The sequence below is a fragment of the Humulus lupulus genome, chromosome 4, assembly GCF_963169125.1.
Source record: "Humulus lupulus chromosome 4, drHumLupu1.1, whole genome shotgun sequence".
Lineage (NCBI taxonomy): Eukaryota > Viridiplantae > Streptophyta > Magnoliopsida > Rosales > Cannabaceae > Humulus > Humulus lupulus.
In genome coordinates, this window is record NC_084796.1 from 245,616,192 (window position 1) to 245,632,919 (window position 16,728).

A 16,728-nucleotide genomic window follows, 5' to 3' on the forward strand; every position below is an offset into this window, starting at 1 on the left:
TCCCCTTAACCCATTTTCTCAGTTTTTTTTTTCAGATCGAAGCTCTCTCCTCCCCTCCCGTCGAGCCCCCATTTCCCCTTAACCCATTTTCTCAGTTTTTTTTCAGATCGAAGCTCTCTCCTCCCCTCCCGTCGAACGCCGTCCCCTCCCCTCCCGTCCCCTCCCTCTGCCGTCTCCTCCCTCTTTGCCTCACTCTCGCCTCTCTCCTCAACGAAACAGTAGCCGCTCCTCTCCATCGCTCCATCGGACCCTCGCCGCTCCTCTCCAACCACTGTGAACCCCTCACAGTCGCTCCTCCACTCGGCGCTCATCTCCGACCACCGCGAAACCCCCACAGTCGCTCCTCCACTAGCCGCTCGTCTCCGACCACCGCGAACCCCCCACAGTCGCTCCTCCAAAGAGAGCTCCGGTATATATTTTTGCCTCTGATCTTTGGTGGTTCTCAGCATATATAATATATGATATATAAATGTGTAGACCCAGATGCCTCATGCTTATATATATAACCCAGATGCCTACTGCTGTGTATTGTAGTTTACTAGTTTGGTAATCAAATTTCCAATTTGGACCTTAAACTTCTTCTTTCTCCCTTAATAAAGGAAATGCTGCTAGTTTTTACTCTATTGGTGACTTGTAATTCTGGCTTATATTCTATCATTGTTACAGGAGTTGGCTCATTAACAGCAGAGGAGTTCCAAAAAAAGTAAAGAAGGCTTCTGCTTGTCAAATAAGAGACTGCTGGTAATTATTTCACAATCAAAACCACAACTGTAATTAGACCCTCTTATATATATTTTTAGTCCAGTTATATACTATTCCAGTGTGATTGTCCATAATATTAATGGGATATGATTTTTTTTTTCTTTGAAAGGGAATGGGATAAAATTGTGAAAAGTAATTGTTTTTCGAGTCCCCTATAATTGAATTTCCATCTTTTTATTGAAAAGTTTAATTTTAAAAAGGATTATTATTTAAATAATTAACAATTTAAAAAATTTGATAAAATTAATTTCAGAATTAGTAATTTAAGTAAGAAAATATTATTTCATATTTTCTATAAAAAATAATATTTAATAAAAATAAATAATTAGACAATTAATTTAATAAATCATAAATAATAATTTAAATGATTTAATATTTGATTTTAACATAATAAAATTTTGTGCTAAAAAAAGATTAATATTATTTTTTAAAATCAATAAATATATTATAAGTTTAATTATTTGAATGTTTCTTTTAGAATTATCTAAATAATATTTAAAATAAAAGTTAAAAAAAAAATCATAAAATAACATAAAACACATTTTGTTCAACTTGTACATTAATCATAAAATTTGTACCTCACAAACCAATTTGATTAAAATTAATTTATTTTAAATTTTTGGTAGATGACAATCGATAAGACTTGGGTGACCATGAGAAATCGTAAGGATCCTGCTTACTGGGAAGGTCTCCAAGTCTTTATGGCACTCGCGTCTAAACACAAAGATTGTGACGGAAGAATTTTCTATCCTTGTGTTAGATGCAAGAATACCAGACTGCATCCTTTAGATAATGTGGAGGCACATATTTTTACCAAGGGTTTTGAAAGCAGTTATGAGAGGTGGACTTACCATGGGGAGCCAGATGAACCAATCGAGGCTAACAATGCCGATGCCGATGAGATGGTTGATGTCATTGAAGATTTCTTTCCTCCTATAAATGACGATGGAAGAGCAACCGACGATGGAATTCAGAGGGGTCAATATTATGATGAGATGTTTGAGGAGATCGAGGCAGAGTTGTACCCCGGTTGCGATTGGATATCCTCCCTCAACTTTGTAGCAAAGTTGATGCACTTAAAAAATTTGGGAAAAATACCAAATTATATCTTTGATGAATTGTTGAAATTGTTGAAGTTTGCATTTCCGAAGGAAAACAAAATCCCTCCAACATTCTATGAGGCGAAGAAGAAACTAAGTAAATTAGGCCTAGGGTATGAATCAATTCATGTGTGCAAGAACAATTGTTGTTTATTTTACAATGACCATGCATCGAAAGATTTTTGCCCGGTATGTGGGACCAGTAGATGGATTAATGAGAACACAAGTGGAAAAAAGATAGCGCATAAGGTGATGCGTTACTTTCCATTAACTCCAAGATTGAAAAGATTATACAGTTCAAGAATTACAGCCAAAGAGATGGTATGGCATCGTACTGGGCGTGTGAAAGAAAATGGTGTTATGCGTCATCCTGTTGATTCCGCCGCGTGGAAAAACTTTGATAGCAAACATTCGGACTTTGCAAGAGATCCACGGAATGTGCGCTTAGGCTTGGCTGCCGATGGATTTAATCCTTTTGGCAACATGAGCTTATCGTATAGTATGTGGCCTGTAGTTTTGGCGAATTATAATTTGCCACCATGGATGTGTATGAAGGATAACAATTTCTTGTTGACTCTCCTTATTCCCGGACCTAAATCACCTGGTAAAAACATGGACGTATTCTTGAGGCCTTTGGTGGACGAGCTGAAGGAATTGTGGACTAACGGGATTGAGACAAGAGATGCGACAAGCAATTCAATGTTCAAGATGCGTGCAGCTCTTCTTTGGACAATTAATGATTTTCCCGCTCGCAGTAGCTTGTCTGGATGGAGTGGCCAAGGATATAAAGCTTGTCCTACATGCAATGAGGATACTAGTTCTATTCGAGTGATTGGTAAGACCTCTTACGTTGGCCATAGACGTTTCTTGCCATCCAATCATCGTATGAGAAAGGACCGTGAATTTGATGGAAAAGTTGAAAAGAGGCTTCCTCCAAGACGATTTACTTGTTTAGAGATATTAGAACAAGTGAATGCTATATCCGAACGAGCTCCGGGGAAACGAAAAAGAGGTGAGACTGAAAGTAATTGGAGGAAAAAAAGCATCTTTTATGAACTAGAGTATTGGAGTACCAATGAGCTGAAACACAACATAGACGTTATGCATGTGGAGAAGAATGTTTGTGATAGTATCCTTGGCACCCTCTTGGATAATGACAAGTCTAAAGACACCACCAATGCAAGACAAGATTTGAAAAATATGGGAGTTCGTCAATCCTTATGGATTTACGAAGATGCTCACAAAAGGTTGCTAAAACCCCATGCCCCTTATGTGTTGACTGCTGAAGATAAGCAATTATTTTGTAGATTTTTGAAAGGAGTTAAATTGCCAGATGGGTTTTGTTCGAACTTGAAGAAGAAAGTAACTGACAACAATATTGTTGGATTGAAATCCCATGACTGTCATGTTATCATGCAACGGTTACTTCCTGTTTGTATTGGCAAGTTTTTATCGAAGGAAATATCAACCACCATAATAGAATTGTGTAATTTTTTCAGAATTTTATGTTCTAGGACATTGAATGTAAAAGACATGGAGAAGGCACAAGGAGACCTCATTCAAATTTTATGCAAAATGGAGAGGATTTATCCTCCAGCATTTTTTGATATCATGATACATTTGGTACTACATTTGCCTGAGGAAGCCATATTGGGTGGGCCAGTTTTTATGAGATGGATGTACCCATTTGAAAGGTACATGAAAAAGTTGAAAAATTATGTTAGGAATAAAGCACGCCCAGAAGGATCTATTGTTGAAGGATATGTTATAGACGAGGCTTTGACATTTTGCTCCATGTACTTCAAAGGTGTGCATACAAAATTCAATTGTCCTGAGCGCAATGAAGATGCTCCTCTTCTATCTCGGTACCTAACAGTTTTCAAATCTCAATGTCGTCCACTCGGAAAACAAACAATAATACCTCTCGACGAGAAGACTCGCAAAAGAGCTGAGTGGTACATACTAGAGAATTGTACTGAGATCGATTTTTATATGAAGTAAGTTAATCAAATGATTACATGTTGCTTAATGAATAACATTGTATAATTCTTTTTAATTAAAATTATAATAATTTTTTATTTAATAGAGAGCATCTCGAAGGAATCAGACGGAGGGACCCGAACGCTAACCATAACCTTTTACATAAAAAAGAATTTCAGTCGTGGTTTCATGAGAAGGTATACAAGTGTTCCTTATCCTAATATATACTTATTCCTGATCTTCAAATCTCTCAAATCCTGATTGTTTTTTTTTTCTTCAGATTTTCAATTTGTATAAGCTCGGGTCATTAGAACATAGTGATGAATTGCTAGCTTTAGCATCTGGGTCTGATTTCGTTGTGTATTCATATCCGGCATGTATAGTTAATGGGGTACGATTTGTTGTAAACAGTCGAGACAAAGATCGCAATACTCAAAACAGTGGGGTGTCTGCTGTAGGGATAGAAGGTTTTGACTATTATGGGGAGCTTGAAGAAATATTGCATTTGACTTTTAGTGGTGCCTATTCGGTAGTATTATTTCGGTGTAAATGGTTCAATGCAGATCCGAGAAAGAAGAAATTAATTACTGAAAATAATATCACTAGCATAAATGTTAGTGGTATATGGTACAAAGATGACCCGTACATTCTTGCTAATCAAGCTAAGCAAGTTTTTTTTGTGGATGATCTTGTTAGAGGTCGAAACTGGAGAGTTATTCATAATGTGCATCATCGCCAAATTTGGGAAAATATTGATGCTTCTGATGAGACTAATGATGTTGATGTTGTACATGACACAAACTCATCTAATTTTACATTGTTTGTGGATTTGGGGGAATTGATTGTGCAACGAACTAATCAACCACCAAGGATTTTAGATGTCTCTCAAAGTTCCGAGATGGTGCTAGATGTTGATAATATTAGAGACGACGAAGATGAAGACATTGTAAAAGATGTGGATGATGACTTGCTAGTTGATCATCTTGAAGATGAAATTCAAGATTCGTCCCCAACAAATTTACTTTTGATTAGTGATGATGATTGTGATTAATGTATTTAGTACTATTTGTATTGATGACTATTTGTATTTAGTACATTTAATACTAATTGTTCTTATTTTATTTTGATTCGATGAACGAATATTGTATTATTACTATTATTTAATCTAAGTTGACTAAATTAAGGGTAGATATTGCTAGGATAAGGAATTGTTGTTATTTTTTTAAAATAAGGGCTCATATGATTTTATTATTCTTTTTTAGTATAAAATGTCTGCAGATGTTGCTAGTTATCATGGTGGAGATGGTGGTGGTGATGACCCGCTAGATCCTACTAGGGAACCTGCTTCGTGCGAGTCTTCTGGTATTTTTTTTTTTTAAGTAAAGTGTTTCAATTATTAACTTAAATACACTTATTTATATATTTTCGATGACAATATAGGTAGTGAATCGAAGAAAGGTCGCGGGAGGAATGTTTTAGCAAATTTGGAAGATAGAAGAAAAAAAGCTGGGGCCCCGTTGCCATTATTAGTGGATAACACCTCCAACAGAATAGTAGGGTTGGAGAGTAAAGCTTTCCCTCGTTTGGTAGGGAGGGAGATTACATTGCATGTTCCTGGACATTTTGAGAGTTGGGCAAATGTTCCGGAGCAATACGAACACCTTATCTTAACCAAACTTCGAGTAAATTTTTAAAATTTATATCTAAATTAATAAATGTTATTATTAGTATGTTATTAACATATTTTTTTTGTCAAATGCAGTATTATTATCAGATTGACGACAATGCAACATTAATAGCATTAGCTGAGATGGCCGAAAAATACAAGACGAGAAAGAATATTAGGCTGGCACATTTCAAGGAATATTACACAAAACCAGAAGACTTCGAAAACGCTGTCAAAAACCCCCCCAATGAACTCAATGAAGAACAATGGCGACTAATATGTCAGTTGTTCACATCTCCTCAGTTTATTGCTCGTTCTAAGCAAAATTCTCTCAATCGGCAGAAGATGAAATACTCTTCAACACAAGGGTCGATAACAATGGCCGAAACCCTTCATGAAAATGTAAGTTAATGTATATATAATATATATTTAATGAAGTTTAATTTAATTATAATTTTCTTACAATTTATATTTATCAGCAAAGCAAGGGTTACATTGAGAATTGGAAGGATTGTCATACAAAGAAATGCACAAACACCTTTGTCAACGACTATGCCAAAAATGAATGGGTAAGATTATATAAATTAATTACTTTTAAATATATTCAAATAATTATAATTTGATTTTACTTTCTAACTTATTCTTAAAATAGGAACGGATGAAGAATACTTATGACAGCCGATCTAGTACTTCTGACTCTACAGAAGTTTCTGAGATTGAGATACTCCATGAGACTCTTGGAGAGAGGCGTGGCCATAACCGAGGAGTGGGTCGCAAATTGAAAGGACAATCATCAAAACGGCGTACACAACCAACAACTACTAACCAGCCCGACTTACAGCAGACAGTAGCTCAATTGCAAAGACAAGTTCAGATATTGTCTCAAAAACTGTCTCCTGAGGAACGTGCTGAAATGGATCTTGAGATGAATAATGCAGCTCCAACGCAACCAACGCATCCACGACCATCTCATTCTCATATGCCTAGAGATGGATCTGGTCCATCTTTTCAGCCAATGGGTTTTCAGCATCAGCAATCGCAACAGACTCCTCTTTCCTTTCAGCAACTACTACAACAACCTCCTATTCATTCGTCTGCATCTTTAACCCCTGAACACATGATTCAATTTCAACAATATCAGATGTTCCAGTCATTCTTCCAGATGATGTCACAGTCGCCAAACAGTTCACAAGTAATGATGCAGATGATGACACAATCGCCTCAGACGTCTCAAGTTTCTCAGTCACGGACGCCACAAATGATGCCGACACAACAAATGTCTCAGATGCCGCATACTTTTCAGATGATGCCGATACCACAAGGGCAGCAATATGGGCAGCAAACATCATCGATGATGCCTACATCACATGGCCAGCAAACATCGCCAATGATGCCTACACCACATGGGCAGCAAACATCGCCGATGATGCCAAGTTCGCAGGTGCTGCCCTACTACCCACAGATGCCAAATGTTCCTCAACAACAAATTCTGAGAAATGCTAGTGATGATGACGATGACGATGCTACTACAAATTTCTTTTAGTATTTTTATATACGTTTTATGGACTATTGATTATGTATTTATTTATGTTTTATGAACACTTTAGTATTTTATATTTCCATGTATGACTTTTTAAAATTTAATATGAACATTTTTAGTTTGTTATATGTTTTATTTTTAATTAAATTATTTTTTATATTAATTAGTTATAAAAAAATGAAATAATTAATTATTTTTATATTAATTAATAATTTAAAAATAAATAAATAAATAAATAACACTAACGACATAGTCGTCATTAATAGTTAAAAGCATTAAAAAAAAAAGGTTAAATTATCACCAACGACATTGTCGTCAGTGATACTTTTTTTTACCAACGACTTGTAAAGTCGTCATTGATATTGACTTTCACCGACGAGGTATCACCAACGACCAATCACTAACGAAAGAAGCACCCTTCACTGACGAAATTTGTCCTCGTTGAAGCCTATTTTTCTTGTAGTGTTTTTTTTTTGAGATCTACACGTTTTATATGTTGTTTAGAACTTGAAAACATGAGGTATGTTTTGCATTTTGCAGTTTTTCAAGATTTACATTTCCAAAATGTGTATATACACTTCTCAAATGTGTAGATCTTGAAAAAAAAAAAAAAAAAAAAAAAAAAATCACCTCAAACGGATACCCGAGTGAAAAATTACGTATCTTGCAAGAATCGCATCGAACACCATATCGAACTACTATCGAGCAACATCGATTTTTTCATGAAAATCTTGATTTTGAATGTCCCATCGAGCTAGCATCGAGCACCATCGAATCACATTTGTTTTCTATAGATTTCAAAGTTTTAGATCTGAAAAAAATCGCAAAAAAAAAAAAAAACAAAAAAATCATGTCCAGATCTGTTCGAAATGCAGTATTTTAGTGTCCTACGTAAAAAATATTTGTCATTATATTGAGTTCTCTTATATTTTACCTTACCCAAGAATTTTTTTTCTAGAGAGAGAGTTGAGAGGAATAGGTTGAGGGAGAGAGAGAGAGAAGAAAGAAGAGAAAGTGGATTTAAAAAATTATAAGATGTGTATTTTTGGTATTGTCAAAAGAATTGATATTTTTTTTGAATTGATTAGAAAATCTAGCATTTTTTTAATTCAAAACACCTCATTAAGCATAAAACTCAAATTTCCCTTTATTTATCGGAGTTAGCCAACATTGTTTTTTCCATGCTGACTTCTCACATGAACTTTTACATGTATAGGATCATATAAAGAAACAAATCATGAACTTGGTCCTTATTACACAACACACATCAAGTACGTACTTAACACAATAATCCTCACTACACTTATTAATTCAAATTAATATTGTATTTGGGCTGTTTGTTGGGGAAGAAAGTCCCCAATGCTTCTCATATTCAGGGGTCTTTTGGTTCTCATTGAACATGGCAAACAAATAAGTCTCAATAGGCCTCCCTGGTCTCTTCGGAGTCCCTCCCTTCACATGTTGAATCAAGTTTCCATTATAAATCCTGGCGTTCTCAAACGACGTCGCTGTTCCCCCAGCCGAAGGCCAACCAGTCTCCGAATTGACAATCTCCAAATGACAACCAGTCCGTAGCAAACTCCAATTTGGGCAGCTGCATACATGTTTAAATATTATGAATTTTATGTGTAATTTTTTTTATAATAATTGATGCAAAAAGTAGTGTAAATAAACCTTTCATTATAATTTAAAATAAAACACATCAATAAAAAGAGAATTGCTAAGGGGTACAAGTGGTGCCCAACACCACAAGGATGTGTCGTATCCCTATTGGTGCAATTCAATATTGGATCACACATAATTGAATTTAATAAATATTATGAGGTATCCTTAACTAATTATCAGGTGTTACCTCGTGTGGTGTTGGTCGCCTTGATAAGGTACCAAATAGCAACACTCCGATAAAAATATCTTCAAGAAATAAAAAGTAACTGATTTTGATTCATTAATTTGATTGAAGACCAATCAAATTATGATGACATGATGGTGAATACATAAGAAGAAAAGAATTTCTAAGGGGCATCACTGGTGCCCAACCACAAGTAGGTGGCATGCCGATATTGGTGCAATCCAATATCGGGTCCCACTTATTTGAATTTAATATGGATTATGGGGTATCGCTAACCAATTATGAGGCAACACCTCATGTGGTGTTAGACACCTTAAAATGTCAAATAGCAACACTCTAAGAAAAATTACGTAGTAATTAGAGAATGAGATGACGAGAGAATGACCTGTTGGGTCTAAAATTGACATAAGCAGCAGCCCAAGTAGGAGCATTGTGGAAATGGCCATGGATAAATTATTGGCAGCTGCATGAGAATACATCTTGGCCATATATATTATAGTGATGAGATGAGAGAGAGCTCTTTCTCTCTATAAATTACTAATAAATATGGCATTTTGCTAATTAAATTTTGGTTATTGGAACTGATTTGATCAGCAGCTCCTTTTATAGTCGAAAATTAGAGATTTACTATTGTGCATGGACATGCATATCTAGACTTTTGGAGATACGTCCAAAACGTTTTGTAGCACTCCATACAAATTGACTCATTATTTGAACAAGGCTATAAAACATCGATTAGATAACCCTACTCACAAGGTAATTGATTAAGATATATATAATATATTATTTTGCAAATTGATATTTTTTTAATAACTCTTGCAAAATAACCTCCTAAATATTTTCAACAAAATGTGTGGAATTTATTTTTAATAAGGTGTGTTGAAGGTTGTTAATTAGGATGTTTGGAATGCTATTTTGTACAAAGTTATCAAAATCTATTTATTATTTTCTATATATATATTTAATGGTTACTATCCATGAATGGATGATTACTTTAATATTAAGTATTGAATTAAAATTAATAGTCTATATTTATAGTTGTTAATTAATATTTCTAAAAATAAATTTTAATTTTTTTAAATTTTTAGGAGGGTTATATGATGAAAAACATGTATTTATTAAGAAAATATAATAGTGTAAACTTTTCATTTTTTAAATACATGTAAATTTCTAAATATAGTTAGTGTCTTTTATTGGTTGGAAATAACATTAATTATGGCAAAAAAATAATAACTAAATTCGAAATTAATGTAGAAAAAAAAATATTTACTTGTTGGTGATTTGCTATACCAAGTCACTATGTTGCACCATCATCATAATTGTTAGTACCATAGTAATTATTAAGAAGTCTTCTATATATATATATATATAATATTGCTATATATCTGTTGATCATTATATTTGGTTTATAATTTGGATAGTTGGCACTACCTCTCAAGTCTAAGAATTTGATAGTTGTAAATAAAAGTTAGAGAGTTCTTTTTTTTAAATGAAAAGATTAACAATGGATCTCATGTTAGAAACAACAAGGAAATTTATAAAACGAATTGATAGTATTAACGACATTAATATAGTTATTAATTAATACAAGATTGAGGTACAAAAAATATCGTTAGAAATGATTAAAGCTTTCTTGTGCAATGATTTTGACTAAATGTAGACTAAAAAAAGGGCCAGAATATATTAAATGGTTTGAGAATGGAATAAAAGTTAGAAACAAGTATATTATTAACAATCTTTTAAATTATATCAATTTTTGTATCAATGAGTTATTTTGTGATTGTGAAAGAATTTTTTCTTTTTCAGAATTTTTGAAGAAATTTCTTAGTGAAAAGGGTAATAAGATAAACCGCCTTTTCATTTTGGTGAGATTTTTGTTACATAACAAACGTGGTTTTATACTTTTCAATGTCTTAAATTGGAACTAGCTGATGAGTATATATCTTAGTTTTAATTATTATTATGTTACTATTTACAGTAAATAGTAATAATGTTTGGATAAACGTATTTTATTACTATTATTATGTTATGAGAAGATTATAATTTAATAAAATTATGTCAATTAAATATTTTAAATATATTTATTTAAATTTTAAATTAAATAATATAATTGATAAAAGATGTCAAATTTAATGTGTAATAATTGATAAAAGAAAATGATATAAATGTATAATTATAATGTACATATTTATATAATGTTGAAAATATATAAAGTTATTTTAGATATTTAAATTAATAATTAATTTTATCATGCATTTTTAGCATTTATAAGATAATGTTAAGACAATTATTACCATACGGAGACATATTTTCTAAATGCGGGAAATATTATGACTTATTACAATATGTAGTTTATTCTTATTTATAATTTTTCTTAAATTGGAGCTAATTTTTTTTACGACTATATGTAGTTATTCTAATATAAAGTAATACTTTATTGAGGTTTTATTGTAATTTGTTGGTTAACATATTTTTCTACATTTTAAACCGTTTACTATTTCTTGTCCTAAAATGGTAAGTAGTTTGTTGCAACTTGTTACCATTCTATAGGAACAAACTTGGCATACTCTGAAGTTGTGAAATATATAAATTATTAAATATATAATTTATTTAGTCTTTATTAGGTTGAAATTTCGTTTTTTATCGTTTTATATATTATGGTCAAATTTTCTTCAGTTTTATTTAATAAAAAATAGGTACTTAATCTATGTGCTCATATCTATCTCACACGAAAGAAAAGAAAAGAAAAGAAAAGAAAAGAAACAAAGTATAGTGCCGCAATCCATTGGCAACAAGCCAAACAAAGCCATGAAGCCAAAGAAGACTGTTATTTTGTTGGCGGCCTGGGCGGCTTTCCAGTCTTGTACTCCCACCAAGACCATGACTTGGCTATTTTGTTAGCATGGGAGGCTTGCGATGAAGCTCCAATAGAGAGTGAAGATTAGCCAAGTCTTGGTATTCCGAGCAGTAACATGGGTCACATGAAATTTTCCAAGTGGCCGTCAGCTTACAAAAGTAGTCGAATAGTCAGCTTTTACAAGTTGTTCGCCAATTGAAAATAGCCACATCAGTTCGAGAGAGCCGCTCAACCCACTACAAGAAAGAAGGTTTTTGCCGATGTAATTCCGAAGAAAGAAGTCTTTTGCCGGTGCAATTCGGAATTGCGTCGGCAAAAAAAACCTTTACCGGCGAAATGCGCTGACAAAAACTAAGACTTTTGCCGGCACTAATTTGCATCGGCAAAGATCTATTAAATTAAAAAAAAATATCATACACTTTTGCCAACGCATTTCACCTAACGCGCCGACAAAAGTCAAACGTGTATATTAACTTAGTACACGTTTTCAACAAGGTAGGTGGCTAGACTTTTGCCGGTGCGTTTCGTTGCGCCGAAAAAAGTCTAATTTGCGTCGGCAAAAGTTGGACTTATTAAAATGGTGCCATTTTGAACTAGGGTTTTAATGCTGACTTTTGCCGGCGCAACGAAACGCGCCGGCAAAAGTCATAGCGATTTACACCAGTCGTGAGCCCTTCTTCCCAATTTTCAGAATTTTTTCAATCTTTCTTCTCTCTTCTCTCTGGTTTGATGTCCGACCACCCCAGCCCATAATTTCACCGTGGTTCAACTCAGTTAGTGAATCTCTTCTCTCTCAAGGTTAGTAAATCCAAAGGTAAATTTTTTAACATTTTTAGACTTTTTCTATCTTTCTTGGTTTGTAATTTGTTGACTGCGTTTTTAGCCAACGACGTGAGCACGTCAATAACGACAAGCCTTCAAGAGAAATCAAAACGACAACAAACGGTATAAACAAGAAAAGTAAAGAACACAGGAGATTTTTATAGTGGTTCAGCCCCGATTGTCGGTAATAGCCTAATCCACTTAGAGTTGTGATTTATAAATCTATACTCAAGATCAGATGGACTATGCCAACTGAGTTTCTTCAGTATAAATTGTGCAAATACAAGAATTCTCTCTAAGTGCAGCACTTTCTCTCTCTAGAATAGACAGACCCAATTTTATCTCTCTAGAAAGAAGAAGCAGAAGAAGCCCCTCTCTCATCTCATAAGCTCTCTATTTATAGAGATGAGATCCTCAACTGATATCCCCTTATAATAGGGATATTTTATTATATTTATTACATTTATATTACAAATAAACATTCAAAATTCAAAATGTAACAAATCCCCATTTGTGGGAAGAATGAGAGATTCCCGCGCATGTTGTTGAAGTTGTGTCTGACTTAGTCTCCTCTAGCTAGTTGGTCCACCTCCTACTCACTACCCATGCAAGTGCTGGTTGAACATGCATGGTGGTAGGATATGCATGGTGGTAGGTTGAACGTGCATGGTGGTAGGAGATGCACTTCTCTCCTCTAACATGCACTCTCCTCTAGCATGCCATGTTCCTCCTTGAACCAATCTCCTTGGCTTCTCCTCGGACCAAGGTGGTCCGAGGCAACCTCCTTGGCACCTCACCTTGAACAACATTGGGGCAACCTCATCTTGGACAACCTTGAGGGAACCTCACCTTGGACAATATTGAGGGAACCTCACCTTGGACAACATTGAGGCAACCTCACCTTGGACAACATTGAGGCAACCTCACCTTGGACAACATTGAGGCAACCTTCTTTAGCATCTCCCAAACATGTCCGATCGAACATTGTATAGACTTTCCTTATGAAAGTCTAAGTCTCCATTCTCTTGCATGAGACTCCTCCTCCTTAGCTATTTACCTTGGACACGTTCGAGCCAACACTTAGAAAACCTTGGGAGGCTTGCCTCCTACACACCCTTGGGGTCTCCTAGGACCACACCCTCCTTGGGGTCTCCTAGGACCACATCCTCCTTGGAGTCTCCTAGGACCACTCCCCTTAGCTCTCCTAGGAGGTACTCTCCTAGATGCATTCTCCTTAGCCTCCTAGGATGCATTCTCCAATTTTTGGGTATAACATAATTGTATTTTTTTTATTGTTCTCTCTCTATAAACAAGTCCACCAAAGTGTGTGCAGCTCTAATCTCTCGGTAGAACAATTTCAAGGGTTAGTTTTTTTTAGGTAATTAAATTAATATTTATTGTTTAAGAAATTTTATTCTTAAATATGTGAATGTGTGTGTACATATGTTTATTTAATGTTAATTTTTTTTAGAAAATTGATTAATTAATTGTGAACTATTAATATATATGTACGTGTGTGATATTTGGTATTATAGTAATATTTTGTATTAAAAAAAACAAATGAATTTGTGTTGTTTTAGAAAAATGAGATTAATAATGAAAAAGAAAAAAAGAAATTTGTTTTTAGTATTTATTAAAAAATTAAAAAAAAATTGATTTCAGTATGTATTTTTTTAATTTTAATACTTTATATGTATATTAAAAAATAGATTAGATTATTATATTATATTGCATATTTTCATTATACTTTATTTTTTTATATTAAAGATTATTTGTTTATAAATATTTACTAAATAAATTGTTTTGATGTTACTGATATAAAAAGATTTGATATATGTTAATAATCTTGGTTTATGTTGTGCATGCTCTGTGAATATTCTGTATATTGCTCTGTATTGACACCGTTTTTTGTCAACAGTGAAAGAAGAGCACGAAAACAATAATCAGTTATGGCCAAATGAAATATGATAACACAAACGAGATTTTTTACGTGGTTCAGCAGTTAAATCTGCCTAGTCCACGAGTCTTTGTTATTAAACTTAAGAAGACCTCTGAAAATTCTTCAAGGATGAATTCTTCAGAGTTTTCTCTCAAGATCACAAAAATTCGGTCATTTACAATGGTGCATGACCTCTCTATTTATAGAGAAGATTTCAGAATACTATCCCAAATAAATTAAATGGCATTAAAAGCCAGCAATCCTATATACAAGGAAACGTCCCCTGAAGATCAGGGGGTGTATAACTGTACAAATAATATCCCTTGATTATAGGGGATTTATAGTAATCAATGTAGACTGCGTCTCTTATAGATGACTCATTAGGATATTCAAAGCTATTATCCTATATCATCAAGGCCCTATTCACCCAGGTTTCTTATTGACTTTCGAGCTATAGCATCTTCTCGAGGCTACATGACTTCGAACTCATATGCACGTCAGGCTCGGAGCCCTGATCCGAGGCCATCCTGAGAACAGATGTACTTCGGGGTCTATCTTTCGAGCTTGTGAGGATTTCGAGGCTATCATCTTCGAAGTCCTCTCTGCTTCGCAGGCTCAATGCTTAGATTTCGGACATATTCCAGACTTTACGAGTTCATTCATTATGAATCCAGCTTTCGAGGTCACAACTCTCATGGCTCGAAATCTGGGTGTAACATCTTGCCCCCTCAAAAGTATTTGTTCAAATCCTATGAGAAGGAAACTTTTGAACTACTTTCTTTGGGGTCTATCTTTCGAGCTTGTGAGGATTTCGAGGCTATCATCTTCGAAGTCGTCTCTGCTTCGCAGGCTCGATGCTTAGATTTCAGACATATTCCAGACTTTACGAGTTCATTCATTATGAATCCAGCTTTCGAGGTCACAACTCTCATGGCTCGAAATCTGGGTGTAACATCTTGCCCCCTCAAAAGTATTTGTTCGAATCCTATGAGAAGGAAACTTTTGAACTACTTTCTTCGGGAACCGCACCGTCACATACTTGAAAATGGACACGTGTCAGTTGGGTATTGCCCATTTAGGGTACTCAAGTACCTTGGAAATCTGCCCACGATCGTTCGTCTGCCACCTTTCTGGTACCATCATATCATTAATCCATATCCGTTGGATTTTGCAAGGGTTTTGTTCAATGACTCAGATTAATCCCCTTTTACCATCTATATATAAGACCCCACTCGTCGTCTTCCTTTTATTTTTCGCTCATTAGCATAAAGAAAATAAGCAAAACCAGAAACTATCCCTGAGAACTTCTTGCTTGTGCATGTTTTCTCAGCCGACGAAACAGAGGACTGCCAGTTTGTTCAAGACCGTGAGCTCATATCTGCAGCCTCTCTTTCAATCGACGATTTTTCTGCAATCGCCATCATTGTGTAAGTATCCGATTGTCTTTTTGTCTTCCTTTATGCCAGTTTCTGTCTATATTGTTCTTGTTATTTCTGGGAATGCGTTGATATATTTTCTTAGTATGATACGCTAGGAAATTTTTGACCGATAGACTTTCACGTTTAAGTCTCCATACTAGGTTTAAGTTACTGGTTCCAAATCCAGTTTTGGTGTAGAACAAGGTATCTTTTTTCTGGGTTTCAAAATTTGAAAGACATATCTTGCACACCAAGATATCGGGTACTAAATCTTGGTTTTAAAGAACGCACGATACCCAAGATTACCTTTTCTGAATAACCGCCACCTTTTTTCCCTGATATTTCAGGATTTAAAAAAAAAAGTTATATCCACTCTCCTCCTTTTTCTCGTAGAATACACATTCCGATTCTTTAATAAGGGTCTTAGTATCGAGCTCGTTTCGTTCTTAAGCTCCGAGCTTGTCTTGTCAAGCTCACAATTCTTGAACTCTTGCATGCATGGCCCTCACCATTTTTTCTTTCTCGCTAGATGTCACAGAATCTGGAAAGACGGTGGGGGTCGTTGCTGGCAATCCCTTACTCACCCAAAACCCCGAGCCCAGAGTCGCTGTTTGCTCAGAATCAGCGTTTAATTCGCGAGTGCGATCTCGCGCGCGAACAGGAGGAGACTCAAGCTCACTATCGCCGCCAAATCGTTGAGGTCATAGAAAAGAAGAGGAGAACTCTTCGGGAGGCTCTTTATCCAGAATCCAATTCAGGGCCTAGGCCGATCCCCCTCGAACCTAGGTTAAAAGT

General features: G+C 34.9%; 2 protein-coding genes and 1 long non-coding RNA gene across 3 annotated transcripts; 2 read left to right on the forward strand and 1 right to left on the reverse strand.

Annotated features, from left to right (window-relative positions):
- The first annotated feature begins 1,388 nt into the window (after positions 1 to 1,388).
- Positions 1,389 to 4,893, forward strand: LOC133833122 (uncharacterized). The gene is made up of 4 exons (XM_062263379.1): positions 1,389 to 3,541; positions 3,587 to 3,859; positions 3,949 to 4,039; positions 4,123 to 4,893. Exons 1-4 carry the CDS (start codon positions 1,389 to 1,391, stop codon positions 4,891 to 4,893), a joined length of 3,288 nt encoding a protein of 1,095 aa, XP_062119363.1.
- Positions 4,894 to 5,248: 355 nt separating this feature from the next.
- Positions 5,249 to 7,126, forward strand: LOC133831538 (uncharacterized). The gene is made up of 4 exons (XM_062261888.1): positions 5,249 to 5,524; positions 5,605 to 5,910; positions 5,988 to 6,077; positions 6,161 to 7,126. Exons 2-4 carry the CDS (start codon positions 5,653 to 5,655, stop codon positions 7,049 to 7,051), a joined length of 1,239 nt encoding a protein of 412 aa, XP_062117872.1. The 5' UTR covers positions 5,249 to 5,524; positions 5,605 to 5,652; the 3' UTR covers positions 7,052 to 7,126.
- Positions 7,127 to 8,170: 1,044 nt separating this feature from the next.
- LOC133831539 (uncharacterized) lies at positions 8,171 to 9,468 on the reverse strand. Its single transcript, XR_009892529.1, has 2 exons — positions 9,283 to 9,468; positions 8,171 to 8,642 (listed from the first exon to the last, which is right to left on the reverse strand). It is a non-coding gene; the product is annotated as an uncharacterized LOC133831539 (long non-coding RNA).
- Between the last annotated feature and the right edge of the window lie 7,260 nt (positions 9,469 to 16,728).

Bases quoted from the DNA above. Each gene is read 5' to 3' on its own strand.
- LOC133833122 (XM_062263379.1), top strand. From the start codon at position 1,389: ATGACAATCGATAAGACTTGGGTGACCATGAGAAATCGTAAGGATCCT. The intron at 3,542-3,586 runs GTACCCATTTGA...AAATTATGTTAG, and splicing joins CCAGTTTTTATGAGATGGAT to GAATAAAGCACGCCCAGAAG. The intron at 4,040-4,122 runs GTATACAAGTGT...TTTTTTCTTCAG, and splicing joins AGTCGTGGTTTCATGAGAAG to ATTTTCAATTTGTATAAGCT.
- LOC133831538 (XM_062261888.1), top strand. From the start codon at position 5,653: ATGGCCGAAAAATACAAGACGAGAAAGAATATTAGGCTGGCACATTTC. The intron at 5,911-5,987 runs GTAAGTTAATGT...TATATTTATCAG, and splicing joins CCGAAACCCTTCATGAAAAT to CAAAGCAAGGGTTACATTGA. The intron at 6,078-6,160 runs GTAAGATTATAT...TTCTTAAAATAG, and splicing joins ACTATGCCAAAAATGAATGG to GAACGGATGAAGAATACTTA.